This window comes from Lepisma saccharinum, chromosome 4 (assembly GCF_977018435.1).
Source record: "Lepisma saccharinum chromosome 4, izLepSacc3.1, whole genome shotgun sequence".
In the NCBI taxonomy this organism is placed as follows: Eukaryota; Metazoa; Arthropoda; class Insecta; order Zygentoma; family Lepismatidae; genus Lepisma; species Lepisma saccharinum.
Window position 1 is genome coordinate 96,252,046 of NC_139232.1, and position 20,224 is coordinate 96,272,269.

At 38.2% G+C, this 20,224-nt stretch overlaps 1 protein-coding gene across 3 annotated transcripts in view; it reads right to left on the bottom strand.

Moving 5' to 3' along the window:
- Positions 1 to 264: 264 nt before the first annotated feature.
- Positions 265 to 20,224, bottom strand: part of LOC145986649 (scavenger receptor class B member 1-like) — a 90,704-nt gene continuing 70,744 nt past the window's right edge. For all 3 annotated transcript variants that reach the window (XM_083120918.1, XM_083120919.1, XM_083120917.1), the window contains 4 exons: positions 11,108 to 11,498; positions 8,536 to 8,654; positions 7,352 to 7,480; positions 265 to 5,131 (listed from right to left, as the gene is read on the bottom strand). In XM_083120918.1, coding sequence (XP_082977044.1) covers positions 4,922 to 5,131; positions 7,352 to 7,480; positions 8,536 to 8,654; positions 11,108 to 11,498 — 849 coding nt within the window. In that variant the 3' untranslated portion in view covers positions 265 to 4,921. The remainder of the gene's footprint in view (positions 5,132 to 7,351; positions 7,481 to 8,535; positions 8,655 to 11,107; positions 11,499 to 20,224) is intronic.

Below are 20,224 nucleotides of genomic sequence, written 5' to 3' on the forward strand. Positions count from 1 at the left end.
GGTGACGCTTGTTGCTTTTTCCTTTAGTAATGTTCATGTAATTCGAATAGTGAAATTGTAACGATATTTTATTACAAAGAGTATTGTTTTCTGCGATTTATAATGTTTTTCCTGTAACTATCCCATGTTTTGACTGCTTACAGCGCCATTTTTTACCCTGGTGGCGAGAATTGGAACTAATTTATTTTTTTGCATAATTCGCGAGCGCATTGCTTCATTAGCATATCTACAAAGTTTCAGACTGCTACTCTCATTACAGCCCGTGCTGTACCACTCTGAACACCGTCACTTTAATTATAACCACCTTGTATAAGGGATAGAATGAGAAAGAGTGCCTGAAGGGCGGATAAACAAAAATGGCATAGGAGACAGTAAACACTTACCACAATTGAAGAAAAGTTAGTTTGATATTTCGAGGTTATGGCCTCATTGTCACATTAGGTAGAAAGTATGGAGTCCATTCTGTCTCCTATATATAACATATGTGTGTGTGTGTGTGGGGGGGGGGGGGGGTGGCCGCTAGAGGAGAGGGTTTTTGTTGACAATTTTAAATGGGGTTATTCCACACTTCGTTTTATGTCACTCAACCGTAAGGGAAGAAAAAGCTTTGATCAAAACATATTTTTAATAATTTCTGAAAAATTGCTGATTTATATTTGTATCTTGATAGAAAGAAAAGGCCCGGTCCACTTTATGATCAGAACAGCTAATTGAGATTTTGACACCCCCCAGAAATCTAGTCTGGGACCTACCTTTTGGGGGTCTGAATCGACCATGGGCATAACTTTGAGGGGGGGGGGGAGGGACAGGATCAAAAAGTTTTCTACCTCATAAAAATAGTGCCCAAGACTACTTTGCTAAATTACAGTTACGTTTGCAAAATCATAGAAAGTACTCGTTAACTTGTTTCTCAGGTCCTAGGAGCTTAACACAAGTCCCATCAGCTTGTTAATTCTGAAAATTTGTTACGCCTAATTAGTCTGGGACTCCTTGAATGCGTAATGCCCATCATTGTGTAAGTAATTTCATAATCAATTGTTGTTACGGAACAGATCAACAGAATGAATTCAATATCGATTCTACTGTATTTTTAGTCATGACATTTTATAAATGTGTTCAGCTTGCTGCAAAATTACAAAACTATCAACTTGACAATGCATGCTAAAACTGAAAAATATTTCCAACAAAGGATAACACATTCCAACTCGGCCATGTGTTTTAATTCAGTGATGTTGAAAGATTTTGTATGTGTAACTTCATCATCATACATCAAGCCATGGCAATTTGTTAAATTTTTCATGGGCAACCAACAATCAAAAGATCTCACCAGGCTCACCACTTTAATACTCCTGCCTTCTTGTGTAGATGCACTTGCAAATTTTCAGAACCGATCATTTGATCAATACAGCCTTCACCGCCACCAGCTTTATCAAATTTCTTTCATTTTGAAGGCAGATTCCTGATATTGCAGAGTCTGGAACTCGTAATGGTTACTTTATCATTAACATTCTAGCTTCACAAAGAAATCTAGCTCATCAATCTAAAAAAATAAAAAAATAAAAGCACACTGCTCTTTAAAAATGACTTAGTAAATGGGCTATCATGCTCACATCAAAAATTCCATTTAGGCTATCATTGTGCACTATTGTTTCACTCATACAAATACAGACGTTCTGTGGTGACAAGTTCGAGTCACGTGACAACTCATTTGTAACTTCCACATTCATTTCGGTGGCAATCCTGCCAAATTCCGTGGACAAAGAAAAGGGAAGAAGGGAGGTGGACTTCAGCCCTGGCCACTTGTTCGACAGTTCCAGGAATATAGCAGCGCTTGAGGCCACATCTGTGTTCGCCAAATGGAGCGTCCAGTTGTCTGGCAGAAAGTGTTGCAATTGAATGGCGAAGTGGGAAAAAGTAACTAAATTGCCAATAATTTTTAGTTTCCCCCAAATATCATTCCCCCCAAAGGGATAAAATGTATCAAGCAGAGAGGGGGACACAAGTATCCAGAGGGGGGAATTCCCCCATCCCCCCTACAAATACCACACTGCATCCAAGAAAAACATCCAAACCCATTAGACACCTTTAACACAAGAGTACTCAATATGTTCTAGATACTGAAAATTGCGAAATAATTTCCCGAAATCTGAATCTGGAAGGGAATCCCCCTCCCCCCTGCCCAATCCTGATATGATATTATATGGAATCCCACACACCCTAATAAATCACAAAATCAATAAGTGTCTGTTATGTTGCTAGAGTAATACAGGATATAATTGTAAAAATTGTTGAGAATTCCAGGTAGGAATGTGTTCTGTATTTTTCACAGAGGGGGGGGGGGGCAAAGCAGGGTCTCAGAGGGGACCAACCCTGCCCCTTCTCGAGCTATGGGCCTGGCTCTTAGTGTTTAATTCTGCTAAGAAAGTAAAATTAATTACCACTATACACTATTTAAATCAGATATTTGTAGCATTTGGGGGGGCTTCAACACCCTTAGCCCTCCCCCTGGCTACATGCCTGTGCACCAGGTATTGAACCTGGAACCCCGTTATTACCAAAGTATTTTCATTGATCCCTTCTTCAAGCTGTAAAAGTTTGTCAAGTGTTATATGAGAGCAGCCAACTTTATTGACTTGCAACAGTAAACTTTGTACCCACTCCTGTCTCCTTTTTTTTTTAGCTTGTACATTATTTCATGTAAATAAAAAGGCTGACAGCCTGTCAACAGAGGGATCACATACTTCCTCAGTGAGTGCCTGCTCCAGTTGAAAGCATATCTCGATGATGATGATAAAATATGACATTCTCAGTATGCATGCACAGAGTTGGGAAGTATCTTAACACAAGCAATGCATTACTTTTTCAGCAGTTAAGTAAGTACTTGTAGAGGTAATGTTACTTTTTTACATTTGCATTATATTCTTTGTTACTTCTCTTTTCTAAATTTTGAATTAGGATACATATTTGGCAGAGCAAATTCTTGTCTTTTGCTAGAATAAAGGAGACAATTTTACATTCCTCAGATTTTTTAAGTCCACTTTATGCACAGTAAGGCTAATCGGGACTGGACCTATTTAAAGTGGGATCCGAACCACTTGTGCCTCCACCGGATATCGAACCCGGGACCCCATGACTACCACTGTGCCATCGGGAGGCCCTCCTTTGGCGGAGAGAAAAACAACCCATACTCATGAAGAAGTGTCGAACTGGCAAGAAATCGTTGCACTCCTCAACATAACATTGCCTGATTGACAGCAGAAGGCAGGGCATTAGGAAATGCACCGGGTGTAGCAGATATTTGAACAAACTGTTCACTGATGAAATTCTACATGTTATTTTGAAACACACTAACACTAAACTTGCTAACGTGAGGAGAGGATTAGGGTCCACTACAAATATACAAAACTACAAAGATGTAGATCTTACTGATCTAAGGGTTCTTCTTGAATTTTTTTTGTACTCTTCAATTTTTAAATCTGTTCATTAACATGTGTGTTCCATGTTCTCAAAGAAGGCTAAAGGGACACCAATTTTTGCTGTGTTCAAAATAAATAATAAATATTCCTTCTTATTTATTGCACCTTACATAAATAATTAAAAGTGCTCCCCTGTGCTTAGCACCACGCCATGAAGGTATATAGGGGGTGTGGGGGTAACGCCCCATACTTTCTTGATCCGGTCGTGAGTGGGGGTGATGTGATCAGCATCACGCCCCTGACTGCCTTTACCCCCCAGGGTTTCCCCCCAGTACCCATGTTATTAGATGCTGGGTGGGCACCGGGACTGCTTCCAACGTTAGAAAAGTTCCTGGATTTGAACCGGCCGGGGATCCAACCCGGGACCTTTAGCATGGTAGTCAGACGCGTTACTGAGTGAGCCACCGCAGCCATGGAAGTTGATAATTAAGGCTCACAGAACAAACATTTTGCATTATCGTTAACAAAAAGTAAATAAATTGGATGTAAAAGAAGAAAATATGCATGTCAGTCTGACAGACCGGGTGGTTTGAATTACGCACAAAAAAATCATGGTTCGGGTTGAAGGTAAACATGGTTGCCAAATTTCTTAGCTATTGGCCAAATGTTCTGCCAGGTTTTGAAATTTTTGGAGGGGAACTGTTTAATTTCCAGAGGGTATTCCCTTCCCCCCATGTCATCCTGAATTCATCACTGTGTAAAAGAACAGTGCCTCTGGTTGATTCATTTCAACTTGTGCTTATCTCCATTACCTGCCATTATTCATTAGTCTACCATGAGTGACGTAAAGAAAATCTTGCTTTTGTGAAAAATCATACATATTGGCTTGCTGAAAACAAGCAAAGCACTTTTGGAAGGAAAGAAAGGGTAATGCATTTCTTTTTCTGGTAACTTACCAAACTCTGTGCATACACACATGCCAGCTAATGTGTACGAATGTGGCGGACATAAAATGTTGATGTACTTATGAGGAGACGCTAGTTTGGAAACTATATGAACGAGAACTTTTTTCATGCGAGAGAACCTGTTCTGCCACGGTTGGAACTCATGCTCACAAGCACCTACTTTTTTTTTTATTAATATGAGCCATTGTCTTGTTTTGAGAAGACCAACAATTGTATGCAGAAAATGTACATAAAGCAGTTCAAAATACCCATACATGGGAACTGAATTGCAACATATTTCACAAATCTTGTCACTACCATCAGAGTCATATTTTCACATTCACATCTTTGGTTTGAATATGAACTCTGCATTAAAAACACACAGTAAAATAATCCACAGTCGTTAAAAACTTTCCAGTGCAAACCACTGACTTGAGAAACTGCATATCACAATTTAAAAAAAAAATAGATTCATAAAATCTGAACTTGCCCTGCAAAATACTAGTATCATGTAATTATTGCAATACTGGCCAAGAAACACATTTGTCACTTAGTTATTCACTATCTCTGTTGAAGCTTTAACTTTTCAGCTTGCTGTCCATCATATTGAGCCACTTTTCTTCTCCTTTTGTGAACAAACCACAGAAATAAACACAAGAATATCAATCCACAACAAAGGAGTCCAAGGATAAGGGCATAAGCTATCCTGTCTGTAACAATGACTGCAAAGCGTATATTGGAAACCATGGAAGGAGGAAATTCTTCAGTAATCTAAAAATAATAATAATAATAATAATAATAAATAAAAGTGTGTAATTAACTGAACCTGTATCAAACCTGAAACATACAAATTTTTTGTTAAATACAGAGAACCTTAGTACTCACTTTTTCCGCGAAGCTCTCTTCGTAGTTCTATTAATTTCGGTGGACATTGCCACCATTCTCATTGGAACCTGTTGTATTTGATGTGACAGGTTCCAATGAGGATGGTAGCAGTGGCCACTGAAATGAATAGAATTACGAAAGAGCCTCACAGAAAAAGTGAATACTAAAGTTCTTTGTGTTTATTTACTACTGTAAATATGAAATTTATTGTTATTGATTTAACTGACAGAATGTGTTCGGGCAAGTTCTTTGTGAGCATCCATTCATCAAATTCAAATCATCATCATTCATCTTCATCATCACAATTAGCCAAAAATGGCAGAACAGCAATGCTAAATAACAAAAATGGAAACAAACAAACTGACAGGTTGTAATATCAAATACAGGAAAAACTGTTCAACTTGAAATGGTCCTGATAAAATTACTGTATGCTGTTCCTTTTTCTATTTATTCTAAAAATTCTATTTCTAAAAATAAATAAACACCCAAATATCAACATAGGTATGAAACCAGCATCATGCAGGAGATAGGGTTGTACATGAAAAAGATGATGCAGAAGACTACTGTTAGCTTTTCTGAACAAACATCAGGTCCATATCAAGTAAATTCTCAAAATTTTGTTTCTTATTTAGAAATCGTGTGGAAAACCCTTCATTTGCTAACCATTTGCTAGAAGAATTTTTGTACTGTATCTGATTAGACCAAGGTGCTGTTATTTTACATTCATAAAGCCTTCCAAGGACACAATTATATCAGTATACCATGTGTATCTATAGTCATTCCAATTGTAGAAAGATTGCTCTTGTATTTAATAATTAATTATATATACGTAGGTTGGAAATTTAATAGTGGCAACTATTAATTTACAAACGATACAAAAGAGATACTTCTGTGAAACTTTTACAGCCCTTTGATGTAGTCACCAGCATTGTGTACAACCATTGCCAGAGATGTGGAAGTGCCTGTTCTATTGATGGTTTGAGCGGTCTGTTGCCTGAAGAACCTCTGGAACAGTTCGGAAGCGAATGCCCTTCATCTTAGGGAGCAAATCAAAGTCACAGAGGCTGGTAGAGCATCTGCCAGTCCCATCGAGCTAACAAATCAGCCACAGGTTGCGCTACATATGCCCGAGCATTGTCCTGCAAAATGAGGGGAGGATTGAGCAGAAAGTGTCCCCTCTTCTTTCGCAATGAAGGTTCCAAGAATGAACAGTAATACTGCGCACTGACGGTCTGTCTTGGAGGTACGGCGAGAATCACCAGAACTTTCACATTAGTGAGGTTCTGACTACACAACTTCAGTGATACTCTATTCCTCTCGTCGCTGTGCATGCACCTAGTGTTGGAAGGAAGAGTCCATTTACTGGGAGCTAGCTTAGTCATTAAACTAACATGTGGTATAAGTGAGAAGCACTGGTTCCGTTTCACGGCAAGCCACTAATAAATTTCCAACCCAAATATATATACAATATGTAATGTCAGATGTAATGCAAAATTACTTGATAATTATATTTTCATCTATGGAATAACGTATTCAAATATAATGGAGTCAACAGAATGAAAATAAATTTCAATAGATTAAGATCAACAGAGCTCTAGCTGGAGATTTCCACCTTGGAATGAGGATAGAAACTACCACCACCTGCACCAAATTAACCCCCCCTCTACCCCAAGTAATGGCACCAGAAAAAATTAGTGAAAAGGGAGGGATGGTGGGAATATTTTCTAGGGGCAGTCACACTTAGTATGCACTAAATATCACACAAAGAATGCATATTTTGGATAAAAGAGCATTTATTTATTTTCATTTATTTATTTATTTATTTTTGCTGGAGGAATGGTAGGGCCATACTTGTTAACTGTGGAAATTTACCCGCACTGCTCCTCTCCTGGCACCATCACTGAAAACTGATAATAACATTATTTTAATAAGGTACCAATACTAACTGTGATATTTACTCTTCTCCAACTTGCCCTGTTTTTGTTTGTTCTGTGCCTCTTATGCTTTGGCACCTATGGATGACTGCCCTCTTGCACAGCTCCCATCCCCCCCCCCCCCCCTGGATATGGCATTTGTAATCAATCACATACAAAATAAGTTACATACCGTTTCCATCCAAACCACGGGCAGCACTATATCATTCTCTAAGATATTCAAGCGGCGTATCCCATCCACTTTCCTTGCTACAATATTCATTTGCAGACGAGTATTAGCTCTTAAAACAACGCCCATTTTCTGAAATAAATTAAATAGAATATTTATAACTTTTCACATCTACCCACTAAATGAGAATGCGAGAGACCAAATAGTATTTACCTGGTTGAAACATAATAGAGGGCATTACTTGTGATAATCATAAACAATAGCAGACAAGCAAGTGCAGGAAAAATTGTTGTGTGAAAACCAGACAAATGTAACTCCAATTTATCAAATGTACAGTAGAGAGAAAAGAACGTATTCTTAGGAATATATCTTGACTCTAAAAAGAAATCAGTAAATTGAAGATACATGACACTAGAACTCTTCAGAGGAGATATGGTAAACAAACCCAAAAACCATTCCTCTTCTCACATGACAAAATGTAAGATGATTTTGTTTACTCATTCAATTAAAATTACTATTTTACAATTAAAATAGTATAGAACTTTAAAAATATTTTGGAAACATGAGAACGAATATACAGGGTGATTCAAATGGGAAGGGGGTGATCTGAAATATCAAATCAAGCTAGAATTTAATGAGAAATGCAATGGTGAAGGTTTTTCGATGTATATTTAAACAGTAAATAGTTATGATTGCATGATTTTAACGAATGTCTCATTTTCCAGGTGTGAGAAAACAATGCGAGAATGCTCCTAATGCATGAGGAACACATCAAGATCATACTGCTGTCTGGGGAGAGAAGTTCACGTGCCATTGCAAATGATTTTTCATTAACGACTCCCAACGAGATCTGGAAAAGTATCTGGTGGTGTAGGTAACTAAAACCCAACCAATACTGATATAATATCATCAGCACTGGTATTGATTCAGCCCTCGTATGGGATCATGAATCCACAATCATGAAGATAATAACGCATCTAACTCCCATGCAGAGACCTGATTTTGATTTCTGGAAGTGACTGTTCAGAAGTGAAAAATTTCCTACTTTAGACCTCATGTTCAGGCACCCATATCCCTACATTTATCTTTCAAGATTCATAAACCTCATTTTACCTTATATACATGCAACACTAAAGCATGAAAAGTTTAAATTTAAATAAAAATTCATTTCATTAGTTATTAATTACCTGTTGGAAAATCATGTAAAATTCATGATCTTCTGCAATTGGCTTAAGTCCTTCTACAGCTTCTACAAGGCTTGGATCTCCTTTGTAAAAGTGAGGGTATGACATCATGACAGGAGCTCCTACAATTATAAATTGCCATTGTTACTGATCTCTAACAAGCAAACCCTTTTCACAAGCTGAGGCGATACCTTCAGCATACTTTTTAACATATTTTTTACTTAGTTTTTGTTCTTATATTACTTATATATTTTCTAATGCCAATTGCTCGGTAAGAAACTCAATTTTGATATCCTCTTAATATGTGTTCTACTTGGCACCATATTCTGATTAATTTAGACTTATAAAACAAAAGTATGCTACTTCAATTTAGCAACGAGCAATGTAAATTGTTTTATGTCTTATAGCTGAAGGATCATTCTAATAATACCAGGAGGATTACTTGCATTTATTGTTTCAAAGAAAATGATAAATTTGAGAATAAAAACAAAAAATATTATTTTCAATTTTATAAAAATCCTATTCACTACAAAACAAGACAAATGAATCATACAGATAGAATAGATAAAGTATGTTATGTATGTTATTCTGGAGGTCCTTTTGACTTGATCAGTGGTCAGTACTCTTGATTTACAATCCCCTCCAATAATATAACCTAAATACTCAAAATAATATAAATGTAGGAGTTATTTACATCTATATGAAGATAGGTTTCCTAATGGCACTAGGGAAAGGCTCTTATAAAATGTGATAAATACCATTAACTGGTAAATTGATAATTTACAGCACTAGGAGAATCAATGAAATGATCTACACATCATTTACTATGTACTTTTAGAAATGTAGACATGTCAGCAAAAGATGCAGGCTTGACCCTGGAATATAGTGACCTTGCTCTACCAATTGATGTCCCGAGTTCGATACTCGGTGGAGGCACATAGTTGTTCGGATCCCACTTTAAACTGTAGGTCCAGTCCCGATTAGTCTAACTGTGCATAAAGTGGACTTAAAACACAAAATCAACCAACAAAATTTATCAATTGAGCTACTGAGCCAGCCCTGGCTTTAATATTCTGTTGAGGTCCATGTGCACTTGAGGTTAACATTAAATTATGAACATTAACCTACCAGTTCCTTATAATATGACACATAAAGAAGATTTACTATGCAGAAATTTTAGCAAAAAACGCAGGCTTGATCAGGACTCAAACCTGGGTTTCTAGCATCCAAACTGAGATATGAAGCCAGCCTTGGTTTTGCCTGATGTTTTACTTTTGCTGTTTGATCTGTACAGAATTGTCTCTGTGAATGATACTGCAACAAGACCTGTTGCCTTTGAAACACTGACAATGTTGATGGTGGAGCTCAGCATGGAGCTGTACGAGGTCTGACAATTGATATCGCAAACTCGCCACTGTTTAGTGCTGAGGGCAGCACTATACAAGCAGCTATGTAAGATTTTGTAATCTTGGTATTCCAGTGTCTCACAGCAGTGTTCTCGTTGACGCATGGTGGATTTGTGCTGAGTGGTGTGCATTGTTGTTTCTGCTTATGTTTGTGCACTGTCATGAAAATGACGGAGCTGGAATTAGAGCAATGAACAAACATCAAATTTCTGGTGAAACTGGGCAAGAGTGGGAGTGAAATATGGGAAATGTTAGTGCAGGTGTACGACGAGAATGCCATGAAGAAAACAATAGTGTAGAAATGGATTAAACGGTTTTCTGAGGGCAGGGAACAAGTGACTGATGAAGAAAGGGTATGGTAACCAGTAACAAGCCGAACAGACGAAAACATTGCCAAAATTCATCAAATTGTGCGTGCAAATCGGCGACTGACCATGAGATCCACAGCAGACCAAAGTGAACATTGATAGGGAAAATGTGCGAAAAGTTTTAACTGGGAGTGCTGCAATGGTTGCATGAAAAAGTGAGACGTAAAAGACTGGAACTTTTCGCCAACAACTCAAGGTTCGTGCATCATGACAATGCACCTGTGCACACGGCACTATCTGTACGGAAGTTTTTGACCAGGAAACAAATAACTTTGGTAGACCACCCACCATACTCACCTGACCTTGCCCCCAATGACATCTTTCTTTACCCGAAGATCAAACAAGTTTTGAAAGGAAGTCATTTTGATTTATATTAAGGACATTAAGACTAATACGACAGCAGCTCTGAAGGCCATTCCAGAAACAGAGTTCCAAAATTGCTTCGAAGGGTGGAGTAGGTGCTGGCATCAGTGTATAGCTTTCCAAGGGGGGTAAATTGAAGGTGACCACGGTGCTATTCAGCAATAATGTAGCATATTTTCTACGATAAGTTTGCAAACTTAATTGTCAGACCTCGTATATTACCTTATAATTATATACAATAAATATAATAAATAAATAAATGGCCATAAGGGCCATGGCCTACCTACCGACTGTAGGCCTCACTCCCACATGCCTCAGTAGAGGTGGGAGACCATCCAACCAGTTATGGGGTAACATATGGTCAGCACAACGAAACCCGTCATTGTTGTAGGTTTTCATTACTGGACAATTATACATATTATCTTATAATTAACCTACCATGAACACAAGGACTTGCATCAAACAATCCATTAACTGGACATTCTGGATAATGTGTGCAGTAGCATGTGTTTGCTGCATTCTTTTCTATGTCTGCAAACATATTATCGGGTAGTTCAAATCTATACCCGGGTATAGTCTGCACTACAGCGTCTTTCACATACACCAAGGGGAACTTTCTGCACAAGTCTGGATTGAAAAAATGAAGTTTTGTAGAATGGGTTATGTAGTTCTCAAACATAAAACCATCACTTGAATCAATCCTATTGCATTCTTCTGAATTCCAAATATTCAATGCACTCATTCCATTAAGCCTCTGGATAACTCCCCTTCTGGAGAAATTGCTTTTCCCTGCGTCAATTGTTAGAATGTTGGGGGAAGTCCCATTTTTCTGAAAGAAACAAATACATTCTACTTGTAGATGTTGTACATTTCTACAGGGTGATTCAAAAGTATCTTGACATTTTCCTTATATTGCTAATGAATGATGTTCAGGATGGGATAAAAGACACTGTTGTTTTCCAGCAAGATGGTGCACCACCACATTTTGCCAAAAGCGTTTGGGACTACCTCTCTGACACCTTCCCCATTACGTGACCATGGCTGAACAAGACTTTGGATGGCTCACTCTCAGACCTGATTGCCCTAGACTTTTTTGTTTGGGGTTTCATTAAATCTAGGGTGTACTGAGTAAATATCAACACCACAGAGCAACTGACACAGCGAATAGATGCAGCAATAGGGGAGAACACGCCAGCTATGTTGGAGCATGCATTCTGGTCTACACAAGAGAGATGGGTGCTATGCCTAAGACTTCCACCACATTGAAATGTATGGAGTTTGTCTTCTATTCTAGAGTACTTTTCAGTAGTACTGTCCATTTTGTCAATAAAATACTTTTTGATTAATATGTCGAGAGACTTTTGAATCACCCTTTATAACAAGGTGAAAAATTTAAAAGCTGCACGAATCTCACTATTATTAATCAGAAAATCAATCGAATATGAAGTTCTAAGGGAGACTTCACACCGAATTGACGTGTTGCATATCACTTGAGGATTTCACCAGTTGAATGTAGGCTTGCGCAGCATGTCATGAAGCTACAGTGTGAAATGTTACTGTCGATTGCTTCATTTCTAAGTGGCATGTGTTGCATGTTGTCACTTTGGTGTAAAATATCATGAAAGCAGTGTTTCTTTCAGGCACCTTTCCGGGGGTGCAGAGAACCCCCCAGAGGGAATCTACTGCCTCCCCAGACAAAATTGTACAACAAAACCAAAGTATGAAACTTTTCTGCTTCCGTTGTTTCCCTCGCATCGGACCGCATTACTTTGTGTGGCGAATATTCTTGCCTTTATATTTCCCTCTGTAAATAACAACACCCACATTTGTCCAATCTTACAGAAGAAGCAGAATAAAACTGACAACCGCACTAGCCTTATCTCCTCTCTCCCATCTCGAATGTGCAGTAGTGCTTTCCACACCAAAAGTGCCGACTCGTCATCAAAGTATTTTCTTTGTAATTGATACACAACAGTATATTTGTAATTGATAAGAAAATCCATTGTCGAGTCAAAGGTGGACTGACTGAAAAGTGTTGAGTTCAAAAAGAACCTTCTTGCTGACCTCAAGTCCTACAAATTTTATGCTTGATAATGGTATATATACAGAAGCTGGCAATACATTGTTGATAATCTTAGAAGCTGATGTGGGATATTGCGAGTTCAAAAAACTCTGTGAAGTCCTTCTAACCATTCCTGTAATGACAGCCGGCGTAGAAAGGTCTTTCAGTGCTATAAATATGATACTAACTAGGACAAGACGTAGAATGCTACCAGGAACTTCAATGCATTGCATGACAATAAGCATTGAGGGACCTAAGATTCCAACTGATGATTTTATGGAGAAAACGGTGGATTTACATGCTACGAAGAAAGCTCGCAGAATAAGATTGCTATAAATTCTTCATGCCATCTTTAGCTTTGCATGATGTGTTCTATTGAGTTTAATAATTGTAATATTTTTCCTGGATCACCATCGAGGAATTTGTTCTGGATGATAAAATGTAAAAGTAGGTGATGTTTGTAGTTTACTATTTACTATTGTATTGCTAATTGCTCAAGATAATATTTGTAAATTTTAGACAACAGACTTATATAAAAAAAAAACAGAGACAAATAAAAAGAAAAATCTATGTCTTTCCACATTGAATTACTAAGTATACTTAGGTCTCCGCATCCTACTTTATTTTTGTTACTGTACGTACGTCATTTCCCACCTGTAACCAGGGACTGTGAACCGAATTTGAACTCGAACTGAAACATGCTCCAGTTCGACTTATAGTTCGCACCTGAACTTGAACTGAAATGTTTCGCTACATTCCGGTGCACCATAACCCTCCGTGTACTTTTAGTTTCAATTCAGTTCCGGAATAAAACCTCATTGTGAACACTTTTGGTTTGCACCCGAACCTGAACTGAAATGGTTCGCTACATTCTGGTGCACCATAATCCTCCGTGTACTTTCAGTTTCAGTCCAGTTCTGGAAGGAAACCTCATTGTGAACATTTTCGATTCGCACCCGAGCCTGAACTGAAATGTTTCGCTATATTCTGGTACACCATAACCCTCCGCGTACTTTCAATTTAAGTTCTGTTTCGGTTGAAAACTTCGTAGTGACCAATTTTGGTATTTTTGGGGGTGCCAGATCCGAAAATTTGAAAATATATAAGATCCGAAATGTCATTAAGGCAGTGTTTCTCAAACTTTTTGCCTGAGAGTCCCCCTTGACATAACTGAATATTTCTGTGTACCCGTTATTAGGACCGTTATTTAAAGATTATATATAGATACATATTGAAATAACGGCAATTTTAATACCTTATATGCACACACACACACACACACACACACACACACACACACACATATATATATATATATACATGTATGTATGTATGTTTATATATAAATATATATAGTTGGGTCATTCCATGTCAAATGATTTGACTCAAATCAACACAATTTCTCAAAAAGTGAAAATTTTACAAGGTTGAAAAAAAATTCTCAAAATAAGTTTATACCATCATCTAATAGCAGCCAGAATCTTGTTTTGGAATCATGAGATATAAGAGATATAATGTAATTAGATTGCTTTATTTATTATGATTGTATGTACAATTTGTATAGATTTAAGTTAATTTTCTTAGTAGAAGATACGTAACTCTTTCCACAGTTAATTTTCATCCCGTTGTTTGATGCCATTTTGAACTGAATCAACTGCGGTAAAAGTGACGCGGCGGATTCATATAAACTTTTCGTTTTCATTTCACACAAAATTACAAACAAAAATACAATTGTCAGTACAATGTGAGATACAGTTCTTAAATGAAGAAAATGTAAAAGTTACTCAGTATTTTTCTCGATCTCAAACATCGCAAAACACCCAGATCCTTAACATTTGGGTCTAGAAACGGTTTAAATTCGAGAACTGAAACTTAACTGAAAACTTTCATTCCGGGTCAAACTGGAAGTGGAAGCTCAGACCATCCAATTACAGTTCGGACAGATATCCTCCGGTTTCGTTCCGATTTTAGTTCGAGAACTGAAAATGAACAGCAGGGTTTCATTCCGGGCCGAACTAGAAGCACAGCGTCAGATCATTCCAGTTACGGTTTGGATAGATATATTCCGGTTCCATTCCAGTTTCAGTTCGAGAACTGAAAATGAACCGAAAGGTTTCATTCCAGGTCGAACTGAAACCATAACCTCAGATCATTCCAGTTACGGTTTGGATAGATATATTCCGGTTCCATTCCAGTTTCAGTTCGAGAACTGAAAGTGAACCACAATGTTTCATTCTGGGCCGAACTGAAACTGAAACTGAAAGTAGGTTTCAACTGCAGTCCCTGCCTGTAACGCTCGGCGTCAAGTTCTTGACGAACCACTAACGACCACTGTTAATTCTAAATGTTAAATGCACATATGTTGTATTTCGCAGATGAGATTCACAACGCCCTCCCGGTTCTCTGAATTGCCTCCCTGCATGCAAGATATAATAATAACAGATGGCACAACAGCACGTGAGGGCCAGGGTCTACCTAAGATTACTGGCCTCACTCCCGCATGCCTCAACAGAGGAGCTGGGCGATGTAGACATGTAGTCAGCATGATGAACCCCCCAGTCTTTGTTGTAGGTTTGCATGACCGGGTTACACTATTCATTCGTAGCTCCCCAATTTCCTCACAATGGTGGGTGGCCTCCAGTCTCACACACTGGCCGAAATCTCAGGAGAAAAGTTGTTATGCTTCCCCTCAGGGCATGTAAGGGGTGACCCTTTAAGAAGACACCCAAATGTCAACCGGAGTACACCCTGTACTGCATTTTGCAGACTAGCGAGGCTCTGGCGTGTGGACTAATGGCCAGTATAATCCTCTATGGAACTTCTGTTGTGTCCTGTCTACCTGTGTTTGGAATTGTTTCTTTATTCATCTCATTTTTTCACCATTCATCCTCATATTCACAATTACCCGAAAGTGGCAGAAACGTGAAGTAAAATAAATCAATTCATTCCCCGCCAGGAGACTCGAATCAGCATGCATCCTATAGCCTGAGCCCAAAGTCTGATGTCTTAGACCGCCTGATCACAGTGCAGGACTCGAAATACATGTAACTTACGGAAATTACTTTTATTGAAACAGATGAATGTTGGCCATATGATGAAAATTTAACATTTGGTACTTTAGTGTTATACGGACTACCTGGTTGAAAGTGTCACCACCGGACACAGCCACTGCCGATCGCCACATGTATTCCGCCAAATACGATTCTCAGTTAGGTTAGGTTAGGTATGTTTGCAAGGGGAATATAATTTAATGTAGACAAATGAGGTAGTCCATATAATACTAAAGTACCTTACATTTTGTACAAAATATATTATATTTGAAATGGGAACCATGTATGAGTTGAAGCTCCTTCTTATGATGATGAATGATGAAGTTTTCTTGTTTGCACAAGACACATTTCCACTTTGTATTTGTTACTTAGCATCACTTTTCTGCCACTTTTGGCTAGATGATGATGAGGAGCAGCGCTTGAAGTGGAAATGTTAGCTAGGGATGTTTGGTCAAGCCTTGGGTTTAGCTGGGAGGCTCAGCTGGAACTTTGGTCCACACCAGGACAGATTTTTTTTCAAATTTTCCTCTCTTTTCGAAAAACCGAAAAATACAACTGTTTAGATTCCCTTCTACACCATTCACGTGAATTCTCATGTGGTTTCCTTTTGCTGTTGCCTAGATATTTGCAATAGTTTCGTGATTATGTAAGTCTATTAAGCTATTGATACTATCTAGACAATATCAAAACCAAACCACACAAAGATTCATACGAGTACTCTAGAAGGAATTTTAAACAGATTTAATTTTTCAGATTTTCGAATATTATAGCGGTTTTTCAAAAAGAGGAAAATTTGAATAATGTTGCTCTGATGCTGGCCAAAGGTCCAGCCGAGCCTGACAATGAGACAGCTGAGGGATGATTTGCAAAAATTTGCTAGCTGGGGGTTTACCATACCCTGCACCCCCCTCACTTCGAGCACTGAGGATGAGTGATTATTAGATTAAACTGATGAGTAAGCACTCACAAAGAACACCTGAACTTGGGAACTTCAGTGGCTACATTGAAAGCTGATCACTTAACATGTATGGCATATTCGGTATTTCCATATTGCAGTTTTTAGTGATCGACTAAATTATTTCAAAGAATTGGTGCCTTCATTAAAGCAAGTTACAGCATCTAGGAAGTCCAGGCTTGGACACCGAGCTGGTTAACATTTCCTTTTCAGAAATCGATTTATTACGAATTTACAAGTTGTAAAAACTGCTTTGATGAACTTCATGGATAATGACTAATTGATAATAATTAAAATTATGTAATGCTACTCTACCAAGTAGATTATTGGAATTAATACAAAATTTAATCTATTCAAAAATATGAAGTTTACGATGGTGTATTCTCTATGTTACTACATTTACCACCAGTAAACCAAAGTTTTCATACTTTTCAACTTTTTCAACAATGGAAAACACTTGAGTATGATGACATCTTCTGAATACATGAAAAGCATCACAATATGTTATGAAAAGCATTAACAAAAATGTGTTACGTGTGTGACGCTTTAAAACTGTAGCAAAGTTTGACTTTATTTGTCTATGAAGCTTATAGCCTACATATGCTAATACTTCTTGTTAGTGAAATGTGCAAATTAGAGGCATTCACAAACATTTAAACCCGAATACAATTAAAAACAATCCCAAGTAACCAAAAGTGGTTGGCACAATGTTGGGCCAACCGTACTGAAAATGGTTGGCTAACTGTTGGCCCAACACAAAAACATACTGTTGACCAACGGTGATTTTGGCCATGGTTCCAACGTTGGGTCAACGTATGGTTTTTACTACGTTGGCCCAACGTAATGAATACTAAAGAATGGATAGGTTTGTTTTCTGATATATACATAATTTATTGTGATGCCTTGGACAAAAAACTATCCACACTCAGAAGTACCATGCGCAAGATGAGAAAAGTATACCAAAAAACTAGAATAAACTCATTACGGCAAAATAATTTAGAACTCTACAGGCTAGCCAAAATAAAATATGGACAAGAATTAAGAAACTTTAAAACGACACATTGGACCAAATACGTAAAACACAGAATGGAAATGGACAAATGGGGCCTTCCATACAGGATAGCGGCAGGAAAAATAAAGCTAGGGGAAAAGCTTCTCTACACTTAAAAGAGAAGATGGAAGATACACGAAGAAGTTACAAGAAACGGCCGAACTCCTGTTACAGGAACTCCTTCATGACGACATGGAGGAAACAAATAATGAACTCCATAAAAACACAAGAAAGAATACAATATTACGCCCATTTTACCTTTTACAGAGGAGGAAGTTGCAATAGAGATAAAATTACTTAAAAAGAAGAAATCGCTAGGACCCGACAATATTCCAGCTGAAATATTACAACTAGCTATGCAAAAAATAGTACCATTGCTAACTTCCCTTTTTAACCTCTGCCTTGCAACAAAATCTTTTCCCAACACCTGGAAGGAATCAACTGTCATAATTATAAAAAAAGAAATCCACTGTGAAGAGACATTAATAAAATTTGCCTAATAAATGTCTTGGACAAAATCCTCGAAAAAATTATTACCAAAAGGTTACTTGAATTCTTAGCCCTTAAAAACAGAACCGGAAATCAGTATGGCTTTATGAAGGGGAGATCCACCGAGGATACGATGCATAGTCTAGTAGAGTCCTTAAGAAATAACACCGATAGATAAATACATAGTAGCCACCATATCAGATGTTTCGGGACTATTCAACAACTTGCGGTGGCCCCACCTCTTTGCCACCCTCAGAGAGCTGGATTGTCTGGGCACTTTATACAGAAATTTGGAGAACTATTTCGAAAGTAGAAAGGCAACCATAAACTTGCCGGACTAAGAAATTTCCAAAACATTAACGAAAGAATGCCCGCAGGGTTCGATCCTTGGTCCACATTTATGGAACATCAACATCGAGCCTTGCCTAAATATTTTAGGTACATTACATGAAATCCATAAAGCAATAGGCTATGCAGATGACCTAATAATCGTAACTATAGGCAACTCCAGGAGAGAAATAGAAAAAAAAAACAACTACTGAAATGGAGAAATTGGATACTTGGTGTGGAAACGCAAAACTTAAACTGTCGGAAACAAAAACAAATTACATAATCTGGTAGGAAAAACTTAGTACAAATCGCAACCCCCAAATAAAGCTTCATGGCAGTACACTAAAAAGAGTATGAGAAACCAGATACTTGGGGGTAACCTTAGAAGAGGGGATGTTTTTTAAAAAAAACGTTGAAAAGGGGAAGTGATAATGAACAAAATTACTACCCCCCCACAATTAGAACATACCTAATTTCCATATATAACTCAGTCATTACATACGGAGCATCCGCATGGGCCACATCACTTAGTAAATCAACATACGTACAGAAGCTAAGATCTTCACAGAGGAAGGTGATCCTCAGACTACCGGGCACCTTCAAAACCACCCAACACAGCCCTTATTTATTATTATGGGCCTCTTGCAAGTGGATTATGAAATAAAACTAAGAGCCCTATCCTACCATTTTAAAAGAGGGCATGAAAGAGACATAATTGACTTAACGGGTAACTTTTATCCTACATTCCAAGAAATAAAAAATCAGGTCAACCAGGAATGGCAAAGGGAATGGGATTCGTTGGACAGGGGCAGAAGACTTCATCAGTTCATTCCAAGTACACGGGAAAAAGTGATCCAGAATGACTTTCTACCATAAAGATGCCTGATGCACTTCCTCACGGGACACGGCCCCTATGGCACCTATTTAAAGAAGTTTGGTAGATATCCCACATGTCAAGATGAGATAGACACGCCAGAACATAGGGTATTCTCCTGTCCTACATCCGACGAGAGAATCATGCAGGCTAGGCAAGCTGTGCCGGGCACCGACACTTTCCAATTGCTGCGAGGTCAGCATAAATAAAAGTTAAATGAACTCGCCGACTTGGTTTCCGAAGTGGAACTAGAACGATACAGATGAGAGCTGAGGATACAACAGATGCCGCCACCCTCTCCACCTCAAGTACCCATACCCAGAAGATCGACAAGACCTAGGAGCCAGATCCTTCTCCGGGAGCCATCTACAACCCCGCAAGAACAAGAATCGGAAGAGGAGGAAGAAGTACCCGAGGGAGCATCGAGACCACAGAACTACCTGGTGCCGACTGGGAGACGGAAGGCAACTGCCTGACAGAGGATACGTCCACCACACATGCCAGGAGAGGCACACGAAGATTATGTAAACAGGATTCCACCCAGGCAAAATTAGTAAATAAACTAACCAAACATAATACAACAATTATGTGATGATTCGGGTCTCCTGGGACTTAATATATAAAGGAGGCATAATTAATAACTATAATACCTACAAAATTCTCACTTCTAAAGTAGACAGTTTCTTGCTTAACTCTTGAAAATCAGAAATTGTAAATGAAGAAATATCGAACTGACAGTACACA